This window comes from Bos taurus, chromosome 29 (assembly GCF_002263795.3).
Source record: "Bos taurus isolate L1 Dominette 01449 registration number 42190680 breed Hereford chromosome 29, ARS-UCD2.0, whole genome shotgun sequence".
Lineage (NCBI taxonomy): Eukaryota > Metazoa > Chordata > Mammalia > Artiodactyla > Bovidae > Bos > Bos taurus.
In genome coordinates, this window is record NC_037356.1 from 1,468,254 (window position 1) to 1,489,587 (window position 21,334).

The 21,334-nt window shown below is 40.7% G+C and overlaps 1 protein-coding gene across 6 annotated transcripts in view; it reads right to left on the reverse strand.

Moving 5' to 3' along the window:
* The window catches only part of DEUP1 (deuterosome assembly protein 1), a 147,966-nt gene that overhangs the window by 65,419 nt on the left and 61,213 nt on the right, over positions 1-21,334 (reverse strand). For all 6 annotated transcript variants that reach the window (XM_015461099.3, XM_015461097.3, XM_059882984.1 and 3 more), the window contains 3 exons: positions 20,737-20,979; positions 10,015-10,160; positions 2,531-2,636 (listed from right to left, as the gene is read on the reverse strand). In XM_015461099.3, the coding sequence (XP_015316585.2) occupies positions 2,531-2,636; positions 10,015-10,160; positions 20,737-20,979 (495 nt within the window). The remainder of the gene's footprint in view (positions 1-2,530; positions 2,637-10,014; positions 10,161-20,736; positions 20,980-21,334) is intronic.

Genomic DNA, 21,334 nt, shown 5'->3' on the forward strand with positions numbered 1-21,334 from the left:
GCAAGAGTCATAATATATGGCTCTTGTTGGTTTTATTACAGAATGAAATGCTCTCTCCAAACACTTCCTGGAAACTCTAGCTATTTATACACAATTTATTTGCTAGCTTTTCTGCACAGCAGTGTGTCATCTAGAGGCCTCCCAGAGCCTGTGCAGAGATTTGTGCCTGGCATTCTCTCCCTCCATATCAAAACTAGGCAGAACCAGTAGATTCCGTCTGTCACTAAGTTGTATTACTCTACCTAAATCTATAAGGTTAAGAACAGTATAACTATACTTTGGGAGTCTTTAATCAACCTTTCATCATAAGGTATTCACTGGGGTTTTCAGTAAAGAATAGTTTTACAAATTATATTTTAAAATATCAGTAAAATTAGTTTCAGGAGATTATGTGAAAAACATAAGAAAAATGTTCATTAATTCATAACAACTTTTTCTACACTTAATAGTTGCCTCATAGTCAATTTTTCAGGAGATGGGACTTGTCTTTTACATTATTGTATTTCCTCAGAAATAAGCAGAATAGCACTAGTCCTGAAGTGAAGTGAAAGTCACTCAGTCATGTCTGGCTCTTTTTGAGCCCATGGACTACAGTCCATGGAATTCTCCAGGCCAGAATACTGGAGACGGCAGCCTTCTCCAGGGTATTCTACCAACCCAGGGATCAAACCCAGGTCTCCCACATTGCAGGTGGATTCTTTACCAGCTGCACCACCAGGGATCCTACTAGATACTCAATAAATGTTTGTTGAACTTATGACCCTATACAATTATGGGAGACCTCAGCATTAATATTGATTTGGCCGCTAAATATTTCTTTCCCCTCATTGTGTTCAGCACTGTTCTGGGCAATGGATGATAATTCAAAGCCATGCCCAGGTTTTTCCTACTTTTAACAATTGTTTAGACTATACATTAATGAATATGCTGTGTAATCCTTAAACCTAAAGAATAGGAAAGTGAGTAGCAGCCAGGATAAACTTATGGGAAAAAAAACCCCACAATGGAATTTTACTAGAGGAAGAACAGAGGTATTTTTTTGTAGGAGAGTTGAAACCCACAGGGTCTTCCATGGCAGTGTCCAGGTCTTATTCATACTCCTGTTCCCAGCTGCTGGCAAAGTACTTGCTACATGTTTGGTGTAACCAACAGTAACAGCAGCGAACATCTATTAGGTGCTTCTCCTGAGCTAGGGAGGCCCTGTTCTAAGCACTTTACTTGCATTATTTTCTGGATTTAAAGGAAGAGTATGAACTCTAGAGCCAGATTGCCTGGATTCAGATCTGGCCTCTGCCACTTAATAGCTATAATATTGGTGGAAATTACTGACCTTCTCTGTGGTTTAGTTTCCTCAAATATAAAAGAAGATAGTATTAGTACCTACTTTATCAGATGGGAGGGCTTCCCTGGTAGCTCAGTTGGTAAATAATCTGCCTGCAATGCAGAAGATCCAAGTTCGATTCCTGGGTTGGGAAGATCCCCTGGAGAAGGGAATGGCTACCCACTCCAGTACTCTGGCCTGGGGAATTCCATGCACTGTGTAGTCCATGGGCTTGCAAAAAGTCGGACATGACTGAGCGACTTTCACTTTATCAGACGGTTGTGAGGAATATAAGAATCAGGTTTTGCTAAGCCCTTAGAACAGCTTCTGGCACATGGCAAGAGCAATTTAATGTTAGTTGCTCAGTTGTGTCCAGCTCTTTGCAACTCCATGGACCGGGGCTCCCCAGGCTCCTCACTCCATGGGATTCTCCAGGCAAGAATCCTGGAGTAGATAGCCATTCCCTGCTTCAGGTGATCTTCCTGACCCAGGGATCGAACCGGGGTCACCTGCATTGCAGGCAGATTCTTTACGTCTGAGCCACCAGGGAAGCCCAAGAGTTGTTTAAGTAGCAGCTAGTATTAGCTCGTTTACTCATCATGACCTTATGAAGTGAACTGAAGTGAAATCAAAGTCGCTGAGTCATGTCTGACTCTTTGCAACCCCATGGACTATACAGTCCATGGAATTCTCCAGGCCAGAACACTGGAGTGGGTAGTCTTTCCCTTCTCCAGGGGATCTTCTCAACCCAGGAATCGAAGGCAGGTTTCCTGCGTTGCAGGTGGATTCTTTACCGGCTGAGCCACAAGGGAAGCCCCATGACCTTATGAGGTAGGACTAATTAGCCCAGCCCCATCCTGGAAACAGGACTTTGAGCAACTGGCACAGGCAACTTCCTCATTTATGCACCTGGCATGTGGCTGAGTGCCTGGCTGAGCTCTCACTCTTGCCATCAACTGCCTTTCACGGAGCCCGAGGCCCTCTACCTGTCACGAGCAGTGTCCCAGCAGTAGAGTGATGACCTGAAGTTTGTGTTCCCTATAGCTTCACACTGAGAAGTGTCAAAATTACAGCTTGGTAGGTTATTGTCTTAGGAGAAAATACATCAATAGCAGGAGGAAGAAGGGAGTGAGAGGGAAGATTTTTTTTCCCTTTGTATTCAAAGATTTCAGATCTGCCTGGAAGAATGGAGCTCCTTATTTACCATACCTTGTTCAACTCTTTTTCATGATCTGGTTGATCTGGGGTCACTGAAAATAGCTCTTTCCTTTTTTTTTCTGTTTCTTTAATAGACGATGAATAAGATAATTCAAGTCTACAAATTAAAATGAATAAAAGTTAAACTTGATAAATTGTTATGATTACATTGTTAATTTAGGCCATACTAGGCTGCAGAGACAGATTATTAATCTGCTGGAGACATTTCTAGTTACACACATGAAAAGTTCTAATACATTCAGGTCCCATAAGTATTTACATATTTAACTGAGTGCAAATAATAGTGTTAGTGAAAATAAAACACAGTAATTAATATGGAATTTCAATTATACATTAAAAATTGGCTGAATACCCAATTTGCACATGTAGATAAGATTTTTGGATAAGAAGAAAACGATTGTTTCATATAATAAAATAGCTTGGGAGCCAGTTTAAAAAAGGAAATACACCTGACCTGCTTCTACATTGTGGAAAGGAACTATGTCAGGATATGTCCAAGGGGAGCAACTACTCCATAAAAGTGATCCAAAATGATTAAATCTGACAGCCTGCCCAGAGAAAGCTCAAATAGTCTATTCTTCAGCTGCTCAATTTATAAAATGGAATAGCAACCACATATGGGCACTAGACAGAGAAGGCAATGGCACTCCACTCCAGTGCTCCTGCCTGGAAAACCCCATGGACGGAGGAGCCTGGTGGGCTGCAGTCCATGGGGTCGCTGAGGGTCGGACACAACTGAGTGACTTCACTTTCACTTTTCACTTTCATTCACTGGAGAAGGATTCACTTTTCACTTTCATTCATTGGAGAAGGAAATGGCAACCCACTCCAGTGTTCGTGCCTGGAGAATCCCAGAGACAGGGGAGCCTCGTGGGCTGCCATCTATGGGGTCACACAGAGTTGGACACGACTGAAGTGATGCAGCAGCAGCAGCAGCATGGGCACTAGAGAGGAAAGGCAGGAACTAGTATGAAAAGTACAATTTCCACAGGAAATTTGGAGAACTAGAAACAGGTAATGTTCACTTCCACATCAGGGAGATTGGTAAAATAAAAAATCGTTGAAACATGAAAAATAAAGATAACCATGCTGCCAAAGAACTAAACAGACATTTCTCCAAAGAAGACATGCAGATGGCTAACAAACACATGAAAAGATGCTCATCATCACTCATTATCAGAGAAGTGCAAATCAAAAGCACAATGAGGTACCATCTCACGCTGGTCAGAATAGCTGCTATCAAAAAGTCTACAAACAATAAACGCTGGAGAGGGTGCGGAGGAAAAGGAACCCTCTTACACTGTTGGTGGGAATGCAAACTAGTACAGCCACTATGGAGAACAGTGTGGAGATCCCTTAAAAAATTGGAAATAGAACTGCCATATGACCCAGCAATCCCACTGCTGGGCATACACACCGAGGAAACCAGAATTGAAAGAGACATGTGTACGCCAATGTTCATTGCAACATTGTTTACAATAGCCAGGACATGGAAGCAACCTAGATGTCCACTGGCAGATGAATGGATAAGAAAGCTGTGCTACATATACACAATGGAATATTACTCAGCCATTAAAAAGAATGCATTTGAATCAAGTTCTGATGAGGTGGAGGAAACTGGAGCCTATTATACAGAGTGAAATAAGTTAGAAAGAAAAACACCAATGCAGTATACTAACGCATATACATGGAATTTAGAAATATGGTAACGATAACCCTGTATGTGAGACAGCAAAAGACACACAGATGTACAGAACAGTCTCTTGGAATCTGTGGGAGAAGGCGAGGGTGGGATGATTTGAGAGGGTAGCATTGAAATGTGTATATTATCATATGTGAAGCAGATCACCGGTCCAGGTTCGATGCGTGAGACAGGGTGCTCAGGGCTGGTGCACTGGGATGACCCTGATGGATGGAATGGGGAGGGAGGTGGGAGTGGGGTTCTGGATGGGGAACACATGTACACCTGTGATTGATTCATGTCAATGTTTGGCAAAAACCAATGCAATATTGTAAAGTAATTAGCCTCCAATTAAAATAATTAATTTAAAAAAAACTTAAAAAAAAATAAAGATAACCATGCAAGAAACACAGCATGCTTTCCACTATTGCTGGGCTAACCTGATAGTGTCTGGGGTTTTGAGGAATGTACCTACCTGTAACTGAGCATGATTTTACATTTCCAAACAGCTTTTAAAATAGTTCCACAAATCAGAAACTTAAGCCACACATACAAACAAAACAAAATCTGAGAGACGAGAGAAATAACTAATGAAAAGATGGAAAATAAAGGGCTCTTTTAAAATGTATAAATTATACATGTATCCATTCTCCCCTGTACTCCTCTCCCATTCAGGTAGAGTTCCCTGTCCTATACAGTAGGATCTCGTTGGCTATCCATTTTAATATAGCAGAGTGTATATGGATACATGTTTATGTATGGCTGAGTCCCTTTCCTGTCCAGCTGAAACTATCACAATATTGTTAACTGGCTATACTCCGATATAAAACAAAAAGTTAAAAAAATAAAAGGTATAAATTAATAGTGATATCCTTGAGGTGCATGTGTCTGGACTGGACTACTTTTTTTGGTCATCAAATATACATATTAACTCTGTAGAAAACATAGTTTATCACAGTACATATACTGCGATAAGATGTCATCTAGGGAAAACCACTGTCAGCATTTTTGTGTATACTGTCTTTTTTGTCTATGCATATGTGTATAAACACATGTTTCCCATACAATTAGCATGTACTGTACACACTGCTTTTCAGGCCCCTTTTGTTTCCCCTCAGTAATATATTGTGAGCATTTTATCCAGTATTCTAAAACATTATTTTAGGATCAATCTTAAATTTGTCTTCTTTGCTATGATTTTAAAATGGTGAAAAATGAAATTTCCTATTGTTAATTCTTTCCAAGCAATTCAGGGAGTGGAATGCTGCACTGAATGGTAAAAACCTCATAATGATCTTATAAATTTCAGTGAGTGAGTGGAATAAACATCAAGCTTTAATGTGGACAAGTTCAAGAAGAAAATAATAATCATGTTAACATAAAGACACAAAGGAACTATCATTTATCATGTAAGAAGGGAATGTAGGAATTATTTTTAATAACTCTCAGAACATGTCATCCCAAGATGCTTCTATAAGTAAAGAAAAGAAAAAGCTAACAAAATCTTGGCATTAATGAAAAAAGTTTTGAAAATAAATAAAAACACTACAAGGCTACTGTGATAAAACTATTGTGTGTTTACACTCAGTAGCCTTGGCTGCTTCACCCTAATACAACTGTAAAAAACAAACAGAATTCAAACAAAAAAAAAAACGATAAAGAGGACAGAATCATGTTCAAATGAACACAAACTAAAAGGATTAGAAATTTTCAATGGGAAAGATGAAGGCTGAGAAGACTATGCCCGAAGTCTAAAATACAACAGAAGCTGTGAAAAGTTAAATACCTATTTTTCATCGAATCTCAGAATACTAGAACTGAAGACTATCCTCCAAATGAGAAGGCTGTAATTTGGAGACCAAAATATATACCAGCTTAAATAGAAAATGTAAGCAGGCATAACAGAAGAGTTGTATTGGCCAAATATGCAAATAACTGTAAGGTTTTAGATTAAATCATATATTCAAGGAAAGTTGGCCATGTCTGGAATTAAAAATTGACTGTGTGAGATACAGCTCCAGAGAAAATACCTATAATGCTCTTCATAAACCAAAGCTAGACATGGGCTGAATGGTTTGCTATTCTTGGAAATTTCTTATGTTTATAGGAAATTTCTTAGGCATATACATTCCATATGTGAAGACATTTTTCACCAACTCACCACACCGGAACAGTGTCTTGCACATAATATATTTCCAGTGGATTTATTAATGATCAGTGGTGATGACATATAGCTTGTATATCTGACCACTCTAAAGCTCGTACTGGCTAATAGGCATTCTACCACTCTTGGTTAGATGGACAAGAGGTTACTCTGGGGAATATTAATTTGCCATTTGAAGACCTCAAAGGAATGCTAGCAGGTCCTACAGCTTTGAAAAAATAATGCTTCCCTTGGTGGCTCAGATAGTAAAGAACCTGCCTGCAGTGCAGGAGACCCCAGTTCGATCCCTGGGTCAGGGAGATCCCCTGGAGGAGGGCATAGTAACCCACACCAGTACTCTTGCCTGGAGAATCCCATGGTCAGAGGAGCATGGTGGGCTACAGTCTATGGGGTCACAAGGAGTTAGACATGACTGAGCAACTAACACTTTAAAACAATGTAATCATCTTTCAATAAATATCCATCCTCTTTTGGCCATTCAGTTTCTAAAGTCCTATCACTGATCTGGCATTAGCCTTCAGATGTGAGAAGGACTCAAGGTCTACTGAGAATTGGAACAGCAGGGAATAGTTAGAACAGTCTTATTCACAAATATAGACATTTAATAATCCTCAGCAGTGCCATTTCCTTTGTGGTTATATGCTACACAATTCCTGACTTTAAAAGAGGATAAAACATCTGCCCTAACAAAACTCTTAATGGAACTGACAAGGTGATGAGTTTGGAGGCCAAAATAAATAAAACATTTATGAGTGAAAAGTTGATGCTTAAGACCATCAACATAAAAACATTTGAAAAACATGTAGTAAATCTTATTTATAAACACTGATTGTTTATAGTATGGAGCTAATATTTAATTATATGAAGACCTACAAGACCTTTTAGAACTAACACCCAAAAAAGATGTCCTTTTCATTATAGGGGACTGGAATGCAAAAGTAGGAAGTCAAGAAACACCTGAAGTAACAGGCAAATTTGGCCTTGGAATACGGAATGAAGCAGGGCAAAGACTAATAGAGTTTTGCCAAGAAAATGCACTGGTCATAGCAAACACCCTCTTCCAACAACACAAGAGAAGACTCTACACATGGACATCACCAGATGGTCAACACCGAAATCAGATTGATTATATTCTTTGCAGCCAAAGATGGAGAAGCTCTATACAGTCAACAAAACAAGACCGGGAGCTGACTGTGGCTCAGATCATGAACTCCTTATTATCAAATTCAGACTTACGTTGAAGAAAGTAGGGAAAACCACTAGACCATTCAGTTATGACCTAAATTAAATCCCTTATGATTATACAGTGGAAGTAAGAAATAGATTTAAGGGCCTAGATCTGATAGATAGACTGCCTGATGGACTATGGAATGAGGTTTGTGATACTGTACAGGAGACAGGGATCAAGACCATCCCCATGGAAAAGAAATGCAAAAAAGCAAAATGGCTGCCTGGGGAGGCCTTACAAATAGCTGTGAAAAGAAGAGAAGTGAAAAGCAAAGGAGAAAAGGAAAGATACAAGCATCTGAATGCAGAGTTCCAAAGAATAGCAAGAAGAGATAAGAAAGCCTTCTTCAGCGATCAATGCAAAGAAATAGAGGAAAACAACAGAATGGGAAAGACTAGAGATCTCTTCAAGAAAATTAGAGATAACAAGGGAACATTCATGCAAAGATGGGCTCGATAAAGGACAGAAATGGTATGGACCTAACAGAAGCAGAAGATATTAAGAAGAGATGGCAAGAATACACAGAAGAACTGTACAAAAAAGATCTTCACGACCCAGATAATCACGATGGTGTGATCACTGACCTAGAGCCAGACATCCTGGAATGTGAAGTCAAGTGGGCCTTAGAAAGCCTCACTACGAACAAAGCTAGTGGAGGTGATGGAATTCCAGTTGAGCTATTCCAAATCCTGAAAGATGATGCTGTGAAAGTGCTGCACTCAATATGCTAGAACTTGGGAAAACTCAGTAGTGGCCAAAGGACTGGAAAAGGTCAGTTTTCATTCCAATCCCAAAGAAAGGCAATGACAAAGAATGCTCAAACTACCACACAATTGCACTCATCTCACATGCTAGTAAAGTAATGCTCAAAATCCTCCAAGCCAGGCTTCAGTAATACGTGAACCGTGAACTTCCTGATGTTCAAGCTGGTTTTAGAAAAGGCAGAGGAACCAGAGATCAAATTGCCAACATCCCCTGGATCATGGAAAAAGCAAGAGAGTTCCAGAAAAAACATCTATTTCTGCTTTATTGACTATGCCAAAGACTTTGACTGTGTGGATCACAATAAACTGTGGAAAATTCTGAAAGAGATGGGAATACCAGACCACCCGACCTGCCTCTTGAGAAATCTGTATGCAGGTCAGGAAGCAACAGTTAGAACTGGACATGGGACAACAGACTGGTTCCAAATAGGAAAAGGAGTATGTCAAGGCTGTATATTTTCACCCTGTTTAACTTCTATGCAGAGTACATCATGAGAAACGCTGGACTGGAAGAAACACAAGCTGGAATCAAGATTGCCGGGAGAAATATCAATAACCTCAGATATGCAGATGACACCACCCTTATGGCAGAAAGTGAAGAGGAACTCAAAAGCCTCTTGATGAAAGTGAAAGTGGAGAGTGAAAAAGATGGTTTAAAGCTCAACATTCAGAAAACAAAGATCATGGCATCCGGTCCCATCACTTCATGGGAAATAGATGGGGAAACAGTGGAAACAGTGTCAGACTTTATTTTTTGGGGCTCCAAAATCACTGCAGATGGTGATTGCAGCCATGAAATTAAAAGACACTTACTCCTTGGAAGGAAAGTTATGACTAACCTAAATAGCATATTCAAAAGCAGAGACATTACTTTGCCAACAAAGGTCCGTCTAGTCAAGGCTATGGTTTTTCCAGAGGTCATGTATGGATGTGAGAGTTGGGACTGTGAAGAAGGCTGAGCGCCGAAGAATTGATGCTTTTGAACTGTGGTGTTGGAGAAGACTCTTGAGAGTCCCTTGGACTGCAAGGAGATCCAACCAGTCCATTCTGAAGGAGATCAGCCCTGGAATTTCTTTGGAGGGAATGATGCTGAAGCTGAAACTCCAGTACTTTGGCCACCTTATGGGAAGAGTTGACTCATTGGAAAAGACTCTGATGCTGGGAGGGATTGGGGGCAGGAGGAGAAGGGGACGACAGAGGATGAGATGGCTGGATGGCATTACTGATTTGATGGACGTGAGTCTCAGTGAACTCCGGGAGTTGGTGATGGACAGGGAGGCCTGGCATGCTGCGATTCATGGGGTCGCAAAGAGTCGGACATGACAGAGTGACTGAACTGAACTGAACTGATACTATTGTTCATACAATATTCTGAAGAATAAATGTTCTAAGAAAGTCTTTGACTTCATAAGTATCCATAATATCAGAACATGCTATAATATTCCAGGTAAGTAAAGACATAGATTTTGAAGATAAAATAATCACTACCTTTATTTTTAATATCTAATAATACCTTATAATTAATAGCATAACAATACAAAACAGACTTTTAATTCCAATTTCAAACATAAAACTCTTAAAAATATTTAAGCATCATGTTTTGAACAGTTCTTCTCAGGTTGCTGAATATAAAAATACCTTTTCTTATTTTCTTGAGTACTTTGGGACTCTCCTAGTTTTAACAGTTCTCTGTGCAACTGCAATCGTTCCATTTCTATAATTCTCAAGAGATCATCACGTGACTGTAACTCACTTTTCACTTCTGAGAGTCCTGCTTCCATGGCCTAAATAAAAACATCAAAATTTTTCAATGCTCACATTTGGATATCATGATGTATGCAATACATTTTAAAATATTTAATATATATGAAGCATCCTAATTTCAAATGACCTGATACCTAGTCCTTTGCTGGCTTAGCTTTACAGAATTTCATTCATTTATTCAACAAATACTTACTGAACTCTTAACTCTGCTCAGCACTGAGGATACAGACACAGGATCTGTCCTCACAAGCTCACAGTCTAGTAATAAAGACAAAGAATCATCCACATATGGCCATACTATATGAAAGAGGGAAACATAAAAGCATGAGTACCAATGCCTAAAATTTGGATTAATGCAAATAATTGTGAATGGCCAAGAAAAACCTAATTTCAAAGCTGGCCAACAACGTGAATTATAAACTGTGGTTTATGGTTCCATTATTGCCCAACAGTAGCCCTACTTTAGCTGGTAACTAGAAACACCAGCAATCCTGTGAGCCCCATGTTTTATTTGGATAATAGCAGAGGCTTGAGCAAGTTTAGAAGCTGTTGGGAAGGATCCAGCTGGGACAGAGAAGGGTTAACACTGATGCTGTCACGGTCCAGAGAAGGTGGGTGAGGTGGGTCCCAAAGCACAAGTGAAAGAGTTGCCTAAAGGAGAAGAGAGTCCCGCTGCCCTTTCAACAGGAAAGAAGGGAGGAAGATGTCAACAGGAAAGAAGGGAGGAAGATGGAATGGAGACACACGCATTTGGAAGGAGGGGTAGGAGGGCGGACATCTGTTGGCTTGTATTTTCCTTGTGAAGGACAAAGGCAATGCCAGTGGAAGGAGAGGTGGAAGTGGGCCTTGAAAAGGGAATTTCTGAGAGTGGAGAAGGTTCGAGATGGCCTGCAGTGAATCAGTCATCAAATCTACTGCCATTTTTCAGTTCAGTTTAGTTTAGTAGCTCAGTTGTGTCTGACTCTTTGGGACCCCATGAATCACAGCACGCCAGGCCTCCCTGTCCATCGCCAACTCCAGGAGTTTACTCAAACTCATGTCCATCGAGTCAGTGATGCCATCCAGACATCTCATCCTCTGTCGTCCCCTTCTCCTCCTGCCCCTAATCCCTCCAAACATCAGAGTCTTTTCCAGTGAGTCAACTCTGTGCATCAGGTGGCCAAAGCACTGGAGTTTCAGTGTCAACATCAGTCCTTCCAATGAACACACAGGACTGATTTCTTTTAGGATGGACTGGTTGGATCTCCTTGCAGTCCAAGGGACTCGCAAGAGTCTTCTCCAACACCACAGTTCAAAAGCACCAATTTTTCGGCACTCAGCTTTCTTCATAGTCCAGCTCTCACATCCATACATGACCACTGGAAAAATCATAGCCTTGACTAGATGGACCTTTGTTGGCAAAGTAATATCTCTGCTTTTCAATATGCTATTTAGGTTGGTCATAACTTTCCTTCCAAGGAGTAAGTGTCTTTTAATTTCATGGCTACAATCACCATCTGCAGTGATTTTGGAGCCCAGAAAAATAAAGTCTGACACTGTTTCCACTGTTTCCCCATCTATTTCCCATGAAGTGATGGGACCGGATGCCATGATCTTAGTTTTCTGAACATTGAGCTTTAAGCCAACTTCTTCATTCTCCTCTTTCACTTTCATCAAGAGGCTTTTTAGTTCTTCTTCACTTTCTGCCATAAGGGTGGTGTCATCTGAATATCTGAGGTTATTCATAGTTCTCCCAGCAATCTTGATTCTAGCTTGTGCTTCTTCCAGCCCAGCGTTTCTAATGATGTACTCTGCATATAAGTTAAATAAGCAGGGTGACAATACACAGCCTTGATGTACTCCTTTTCCTATTTGGAACCAGTCTGTTGTTCCATGTCCAGTTCTGACTCTTGCTTCCTGACCTGCATATAGGTTTCTCAAGGGCCAGGTCAGGTGGTCTGGTATTCCCATCTCTTTCAGAATTTTCCACAGTTTATTGTGATCCACACAGTCAAAGGCTTTGGCATAGTCAATAAAGCAGAAATAGATGTTTTTCTGGAACTCTCTTGAGTTTTCCGTGATCCAGCAGATGTTGTCAATTTGATCTCTGGTTCCTCTGCTTTTTCTAAAACCAGCTTGAATATCTGGAAGTTCACGGTTCACGTATTGCTGAAGCCTGGCTTTTTTGAGCATTACTTTACTAGCGTGTGAGATGAGTGCAACTGTGCAGTAGTTTGAGCATTCTTTGGCATTGCCTTTCTTTGGGATTGGAATGAAAACTGACCTTTTCCAGTCCTGTGGCCACTGCTGAGTTTTCCAAATTGGCTGGCATATTGGGTGCAGCACTTTCACAGCATCATCTTTCAGGATTTGAAATAGCTCAACTGGAATTCCATCATCTCCACTAGCTTTATTCGTAGTGATGCTTCCTAAGGCCCACTTGACTTCACATTCCAGGATGTCTAGCTCTAGGTCAGTGATCACACTATCATGATTATCTGGGTCATGAAGATCTTTTTTGTACAGTTCTTCTGTGTATTTTTGCCACCTCTTCTTAATATCTTCTGCTTCTGTTAGGTCCCTACCATTTCTGTCCTTTATTGAGCCCATCTTTGCATGAAATGTTCCCTTGTTATCTCTAATTTTCTTGAAGAGATCTCTAGTCTTTCCCATTCTGTTGTTTTCCTCTATTTCTTTGCATTGATCGCTGAGGAAGGTTTTCTTATCTCTTCCTGCTATTCTTTGGAACTCTGCATTCAGATGCTTATATCTTTCCTTTTCTCCTTTGCTTTTCACTTCTCTTCTTTTCACAGCTATTTATAAGGCCTCCCCAGGCAGCCATTTTGCTTTTTTGCATCTTTTCCATGGGGATGGTCTTGATCCCTGTCTCCTGTACAATGTCACGAACCTCCGTCCATAGTTCATCAGGCACTCTATCATATCTAATCCCTTAAATCTACTTCTCACTTCTACTGTATAATCATAAGGGATTTGATTCAGGTCATACCTGAATGCTCTAGTGGGTTTCCTTACTTTCTTCAATTTAAGTCTGAATTTGGCAGTAAGTTCATGATCTGAGCCAGTCTACTCCCAGTCTTCTTTTTGCTGACTGTATAGAGCTTCTCCATCTTTGGCTGCAAAGAATATAATCAATCTGATTTCAGTGTTGACCATCTGGTAATGGTCAACAATTGTAAAAATTTCCATTTTTACAGATGAGCAAATTGAGGGCCAGGGTTGGCCCAAAGTTACACAGCTCATAAGTGGCAGATTCTGCAATGGAAAAATTAAAATCTTTTGTCTACTAGTCTAGGTAGAACATTTAAGACTCAAAAATAATTTTTTCATGAAAAATAATTAAAACAAACCTGCAGCTTATTGGTAAAGATGAGGGCAGGGCTGCTCTTAGGGCACTGCTAATAAAGACATTTACTCCTTGGAAGGAAAGTTATGACCAACCTAGAGAGCATATTAAAAAGCAGAGACATTACTTTGCCAACAAAGGCTATGGTTTTTCCAGTGGTCATGTATGGATGTGAGAGCTGGACTATAAAGAAAGCTGAGTGCCGAAAAATTGCTGCTTTTGAACTGTGGTGTTGGAGAAGACTCTTGAGAGTCCCTTGAGACTGCACGGAGATCCAACCAGTCCATCTTAAAGGAGATCAGTCCTGGGTGTTCATTGTAAGGACTGATGTTGATGCTAAATCTCCAGTACTTTGGCCACCTGATGCGAAGAACTGACTCATTTGAAAAGACCCTGATGTTGGGAAAGATTGAGGGCAGAAGGATAAGGGGACGACAGAGGATGAGATGGTTGGATGGCATCACTGACTCAATGGACATGGGTTTGGGTGGACTCCGGGAGTTGGTGATGGACAGGGAGGCCTGGTGTCCTGCAGTCCATGGGGTCACAAAGAGTCGGACACGACTGACTGACTGAACTGAACTGAACTGAACTGAAATAAACTTTATGTGGATGTCATGCATTACTTTACTCAATTTAAGAAGGTATTCTCTGGGCTCCCTGCATTGCAAATTTGCCACCAGGGAGCAATCGAACGTGAAACTGCATGTAGAGGAGTGGGCCTGCCTTCCTTGGGGAAGAGGGGTCACAAGAGGGCTCTAACTCCAGACCAGCAAAATGTAGTATCACCATGGGTGACAACTGACAAAAATTCTATAAAATCTGATAATAATGAGTCATTTATGTACTGTCATTAGACAATAATACCTAAAAGCGTCACATTTGGAGATATCATTAAGGGATAAAAGGCTTATTTCTGTGTCCAGAGACACAGAAAAGAGAAGTTAAACCTGAAACTTACAATAAATAATGATTCGACACGTTTTTCTAACATGTAGGAATATGTGAAAGTTTTTAATTGACAGCCTTATGTAAATTTACTATAGAGTATAAGAAAAGAAGCTTTATTGCTATTGATAAATTGAGTTGCTTTTTTGACTTACGTAATATCCCTTTGAATTCAAAGTCAATAGTACTGGGTTGACACAAGAATTGGGGATTTAACTTAGATGTAGTTTTAAAATTAGCATGCTTTTGTATAAAAAGTCAAATCAATTATTTGCCAATGTGGATGCAAATATTCAGGAAAATGATTCTTTGGTACTTGATTCAGTTATTGGAACACTGTCAAGTTTACTTGGAACAACTTGTGTGTGTATGCAAGTCTAAAATTTTAACTGTAAATTTTATAAAATCTAAATACAGATCAGGTATTCCTGGTGATACTTAATATCCAAATTGAGATGTGCTGCAAGTGTAACATATACACTGGATTTTGAAGGCTAATTATGAAAAGAAATGTAAAATATCTCATTAATAATTTTTTGACATTGATTTTATGTTGAAATGATAACACTTTGGATATGTGTTGTGCTGAATAAAATTTATTACTATTATATATTAATTTTACCCATTTCTTATGACGTTTTTTAATGTGGCTACTGCTGCTGCTAAGTCGCTTCAGTCATGCCCAACTCTGTGCGACCCCATACATGGCACCCCATCAGGGCTCCCCTGTCCATGGGATTCTCCAGGCAAGAACACTGGAATGGGTTGCCATTTCCTTCTCCAATGCATGAAAGTGAAAAGTCAAAGTGAAGTTGCTCAGTCGTGTCTGGCTCTTAGCGACCCCATGGACTGCAGCCCACCAGGCTCCTCCGTCCATAAGATTTTCCAGGCAAGAGTACTGGAGTGGGTTGCCATTTCCTTCTCCAATGCATGAAAGTGAAAAGTGAAAGTGAAGTCGCTTAGTCGTGTCTGACTCCTAGCGACCCCATGGACTGTAGCCCACCAGGCTCCTCCGTCCGTGGGATTTTCCAGGCAGGAGTACTGGAGTTGGGTGCCATTGCCTTCTCCTAGTAAAGTTTAAGTTACATTTGTGTATTATATTTCTATAGGACTGTGCGGCTCTAATAGCTTAATGACACATTAACAAGCAAAGAAAGGTCATATTTTTTGGCATAGATATTAGAAAAAATACAGAACAATTTATTTCTGTCATTGACTACCAATGGGAAATATTGCACACTTTCAAAATGTGAGTGTAGTGCAGCACAGAAAATAAATACATGTAATGGAATAGATGTGTCTGCTGACACATTTCAAGGTTGTAGAAAGACAAGTGAGAAGATGTGATTCTGTGGAAATTCAGATGCAGCTGGCATTAAAGTGCGTTGTAAACGAAAGAGAATTTTATATACAGTAAGTGACAGTACTGCGGGCTGAAACGGTTGTCTTTTTAAATGTATGTGCAAGATGCGGAGCACTAACACATGACAGTTTCTCAAAAAGAGACGAGAAACTTGTTTCTAAAAACACGCACTGGTTATAGTGATCATTCACCTCTAATTATTCCCATTTGGTAAAACATAATTTTTGTAAAACAAGTTTAAGGCCCATCTGTTTAGTTATAAAATTTTTAGACATCTTGAAGGTTTTGAAGCAAATTATTTCTCAAAAGTCTTTTCATTAGAACTATAACACTTTTTGGTGTGTGAAACTTAATCCAGAATAATTTGAATTGCTTTTTTTAAACAAGTCAATCCCTTGTAAAGTATAAAATGGAGATGTTTAAATTTACTAATGCTCTTAGATCCAAGGATAAATAAATTAGTTTTTACATGAACAAAAATCTGTAAAACTAATTTTGGGAAACTTTCTCATAGAAATTGGTGGATTATAAATAAATAAAACCCAGTCACAGCAAAATTTATCATTAACTCTGGAAAACATCACAAGTACACTTAGAGAATTACTGGTGAAGTCTATGAGAAAAATAACATTTCAAAATTTAAAGCAAGGTTTCTCAGCCTCAGCAAAATTTACAATTTGGTCTGTATAATTCTTTGTTGTGGGGTTTGTCTCGTACATTGTGAGATTGTTTTAGATGTTTAGCAGCAACCCAAACCTCTACCCACTAAATGCCAATAACACCCCTCTTCCCTGTAGTGATAACCAAAGACTGTATTGTGGAGCACTAACATATGACAAGTATTGCCAAGTGTCACTGGGGAAGCAAAATCACCTCAGTAGAGAATCACTGATTTAAAGGAACATCAGCTTCCCTGGTGGCTCATGGCTGAGATGGTTAAGAATCTTCCTGCAATGCAGGAGACCTGGGTTCGATTCCAGGGTCAGGAAGATCCCCTGGAGAAGGGAATGGCAACCCATTCTAGTATTCTTGCCTAGAGAATCCCATGGACAGAGGAGCCTGGCGGGCTACAGTCCACGGGATCTCAAAGAGGCAAACAGGACTGAGCAACTAACACCTTTCTTTCAGAACAGTTAGGAAATTAAGATAGTTATATTTATAAACTTTAGTATAAGTATCAATCAAAATATTTTATAATTATTTTGACTTCTATGAGTAGTTGGGTTTTTATTCTGTTGGTATATATTTAGGAATGTTAATAAATTAAGTACATTAATAAATATTTATAAGGAAAAGTCAAAGTGGGTGACATGAACTTTCATTTTTTAAGAAATTTTATTATTGGAATATAATTGCTTTACAAGGCTGTTAGTTTCTGCTGTATAACAATGTGAACCAGCTATATGTATACTGGAGCCCCTCCCTCTTGAGCCTCTCTCCCCACCACACCCATCCTATCCGTCCAGATCATCACAGCACCAAGCTGAGCTCCGTGAGCTACACAGCAGCTTCCCACCAGCTGTTTATCTTACACATGGTAATGTATATACGGCAACATTCCTCTCCCAGTTTATCCCACCCTCCCTTTCCCCTGCAGGGTCCAGGAGTTTGTTCTCTACATCTGTGTCTCTATTCCTGCTAACATGGACCTTCCTTAGCCCAGACAACCTACAGAGCCTTCTCAGGAGTACAGGTAAGCTCCCCACTCCCACCCTGCAAGTCTGTAAAAATCGTGGGTGAGGGATGAGTCATATCATGCATTAGAAGGGTCAATCAATATGACAATTGTGCTAAAGGATGGATACCATGGCGTTGGCCATCAGGAGGTGACGTCCTCTACCTTCCGGCAATGCATTCACTCTCAGGCTGCACTTTCTCACTTGTGCACAGGAGCCCGAGTGTGACAGGGTGAGCAGCACAGGCTTACGGTGCTCATGCAGAGACAGCAGGGGTTGTGATCTGGACCGGGAATGTTAATTTATTAATGCTTCTCAATGCACACACTTCCTCCATTTGCAGCCTTCTTTCTTTTAACAAGATTCTCCAGTGTACTTCTTGGAAAAGTATAAAAGATGAAGTTCTGAGAAGGAGAAAAGTGGGGTTGATGAAGGAAAGCATTATAGAGAAAGTCAGTCACGCTGCCATGAAAGGGGAACAGAACCTCTTCCTAGAACACTGGGCAGGAATAGAGATTTCTATTCCACATGTGAGCCAAGAACCAAAAGCTGAATCTCTGTCTATAAAAGACAATGTTCTTGGGCTGTAATAAATTCAAACAGAACTCTTTTTGGAGAGATTAAAAGGAATTAATGTTCTTGAAGAATCAGGATCTCACTAAAAAGTAGAACCAAGCTTCATAACTAGAGCTACAGAAGAAATATGTTTCAGGCAAACCAATGAAAACAGAACAAAATAGGTCGGAGCAGAAAACAGATTCCTAGGGACCAGAGCCAAAAAGACCTCAAGAAGCGGCAAAGAGAAGTCCTCAGTCTGAGAACAAGGGGAGAATATTCAGGTAATACCCAGAAAACCAATTTCATTTATTGACTGTGACCCTGGTGCAGGATCCAACCAGTACAAAGGCAGCTGCTGCTGCTGCTGCTGAGTCCCTTCAGTTGTGTCCGACTCTGTGCGACCCCATAGACGGCAGCCTGTCAGGCTCCCGTGTCCCTGGGATTCTCCAGGAAAGAACACTGGAGTGGGTTGCCATTTCCTTCTCCAGTGCATGAAAGTGAAAAGTGAAAGTGAAGTTGTTCAGTCGTGTCAGACTCTTAGCAACCCCATGGGCTGTAGCCCACCAGGCTCCTCCATCCATGGGATTTTCCGGGCAAGAGTACTGGAGTGGGGTGCCATTGCCTTCTCTGACAAAGACAGCTACAAAGATGTAAATATAAGTTGCCTTTAATGCAGAGCCAGAGGCGTGACCGGTGGCTCCTATCCCGGGAGACAAAGGGGAAGCAGGCCCCAGGTGAAGGGAAGCCCGTGAGAACTGCCTGAACCGCAAACCCAGCTCCGCCAGCACTGTGAGGCTGACAGTGAGCTGAACACCAGACGAGCTCTAGAGCAGAAGAGGAGGTGCTTGTCTCATTTACCTTCTAGAGAAGCCAGAGAAAACAGCATCAATGTCTTTTCTGTTTCTAGAAACTGTATGAGTTCCTCAGCATTTAGTATTTGTGGTTTAGCTGGGCTTGCTTGTTTACATCTGCTTTCTCCTGTGCATTAGAATAACACCCCCTCCTCCAATGGAGCCGGATTTTGGGGTGGGGAGCATCTCTGAGAAATGCCACAGGGCAGGAGAAGCTGGGAGTCTGTGTTCGACTCCTTGCCAGCCTGGGGACGGGGGACATAGAAGATGGATGTGGAGAAAGAAGGGCTAGGATGAGGCCCATGTGTCATCTCACAGACAGTGCGGCAGGAGGAGGGAGGCAGTCGACCAAACACTGAGAAATGGCCCTGGAAGAAGAGCCTGAGGTGGAGTATCTTAGAGAAGTGCTCAGGCGGTGACCGGGAGCCATGATCTCCACCTGAGGGGGAAGAGAGTGGGACTCAGAAATGGGCTGACACGGAGGAATCGGTAGAAAGAGGCCAAAGGTTTGCAGGCGGGAGATCTGATGGAGACTGAGAGAGAAAACCATGGAACATCTCAAGTGACTGGGACAGCCACGAATATCAAGCACACACTTAGGCAAGAAGTTGGTGATGAACAATTTTAACGAATGCTACATAACCTTAGTGGTTCCAGGAGAGAGACAAAAATAAAAAAAGAAAGATGTTTGAGTTAAAAAAATTAATCCTTGGAAAAACCATTGATCATATCCATAAAGCTCAACATTCAGAAAATGAAGATCATGGCATCCGGTCCCACCACTTCATGGGAAATAGATGGGGAAACAGTAGAAACAGTGTCAGACTTTATTTTTTTGGGCTCCAAAATCACTGCAGATGGTGACTGCAGCCATGAAATTAAAAGACGCTTACTCCTTGGAAGGAAAGTTATGTCCAACCTAGATAGCATATTCAAAAGCAGAGACATTACTTTGCCAACAAAGGTTCGTCTAGTCAAGGCTATGGTTTTTCCTGTGGTCATGTATGGATGTGAGAGTTGGACTGTGAAGAAGGCTGAGCGCCAAAGAACTGATGCTTTTGAACTGTGGTGTTGGAGAAGACTCTTGAGAGTCCCTTGGACTGCAAGGAGATCCAACCAGTCCATTGTGAAGGAGATCAGCCCTGGGATTTCTTTGGAAGGAATGATGCTAAAGCTGAAACTCCAGTACTTTGGCCACCTCATGCGAAGAGCTGACTCATTGGAAAAGACTCTGATGGTGGGAGGGATTGGGGGCAGGAGGAGAAGGGGACGACAGAGGATGAGATGGCTGGATGGCATCACTGACTCGATAGATGTGAGTCTGAGTGAACTCCAGGAGTTGGTGATGGACAGGGAGGCCTGGCATGCTGCAATTCATGGGGTCACAAAGAGTTGGACACGACTGAGCAACTGAACTGAACTGAACTGATGATAAACCTAACAGTGATAAATCACAGGGAATGATCTGCATGCCTTTCACCGAGGTGATTAGAGGGTCAAACCCTTAATGGTTTCCTGAGAGTCAGAGGCACAAGGGTCACAGAATGAACAGTGGGTTCAGAGGGTGTGGAGTGCCTAAAGAGCCACGGTGTTTAGGAACAGAGGTCTGTGAGAGACTCCTGACCTACTGTGCTGGTAATTCCTACTGCATTGCTGAAGATCCCAAGAGCACCTAGTGGGGGACAGTACGCACAGGATCACTAAATTCACTCATCAAGTAAGAATTACTTATTAAGAGGAAATGTGAACTGAATTTACATGTGTAATAAAAAAATTACCTTTTTAATCCATATACCTATTGAGTCATCATTTGTATAACCCAGGGCAGTATCAGTTGAAAAATAAATAAATTTTTACCTGGCACTGTCTTTGGTACATTTTCAGTTCTTGTAAGAGCTTCTGATTTTCATCTTGTAACTTATTCCTGCTTAGTGCTATTTCACTCACAGCTGACTTTAATTTTTCAATAATGAATTCATCTCTTTCACTGGTTTCGCAAGTCGAATCCGGTTCACATACCAGCCGCGGAATTTCAGGGCTGCTGTCTTCTATGCTTTGTTTCTTACCATTTAGCTGAGTGTGGTAACTTTGTGCCTGTTTCTGAGAAATTTGAAACCTGTGTCAGTGAAGCGGGGAATATCTAAGCTTATAGATAAAGTTCAAGAGTGACAGAAAAAATTTAGAAAAAAATCTTTAAATATATTATTAAATAATGACGCTCTGTCCTTCATAATTCAGACTTGTATTTATTCTAAAACCTCAATTTCAGATGGTGTAAAGAGAAGTCATATTTCTATAATCTCAGAGCAAAGATGCAGAGTAGGGTAGAAAATTCTTATTCAGCAAAAAATAAAATATAGAAGATATGAAAAAGAGGAAAAAAGTATGGATTTAATTTAACAATAGTTGAAAATGTCTATATGACCAAAAATAAACAAAATAAACAAATCTGGAT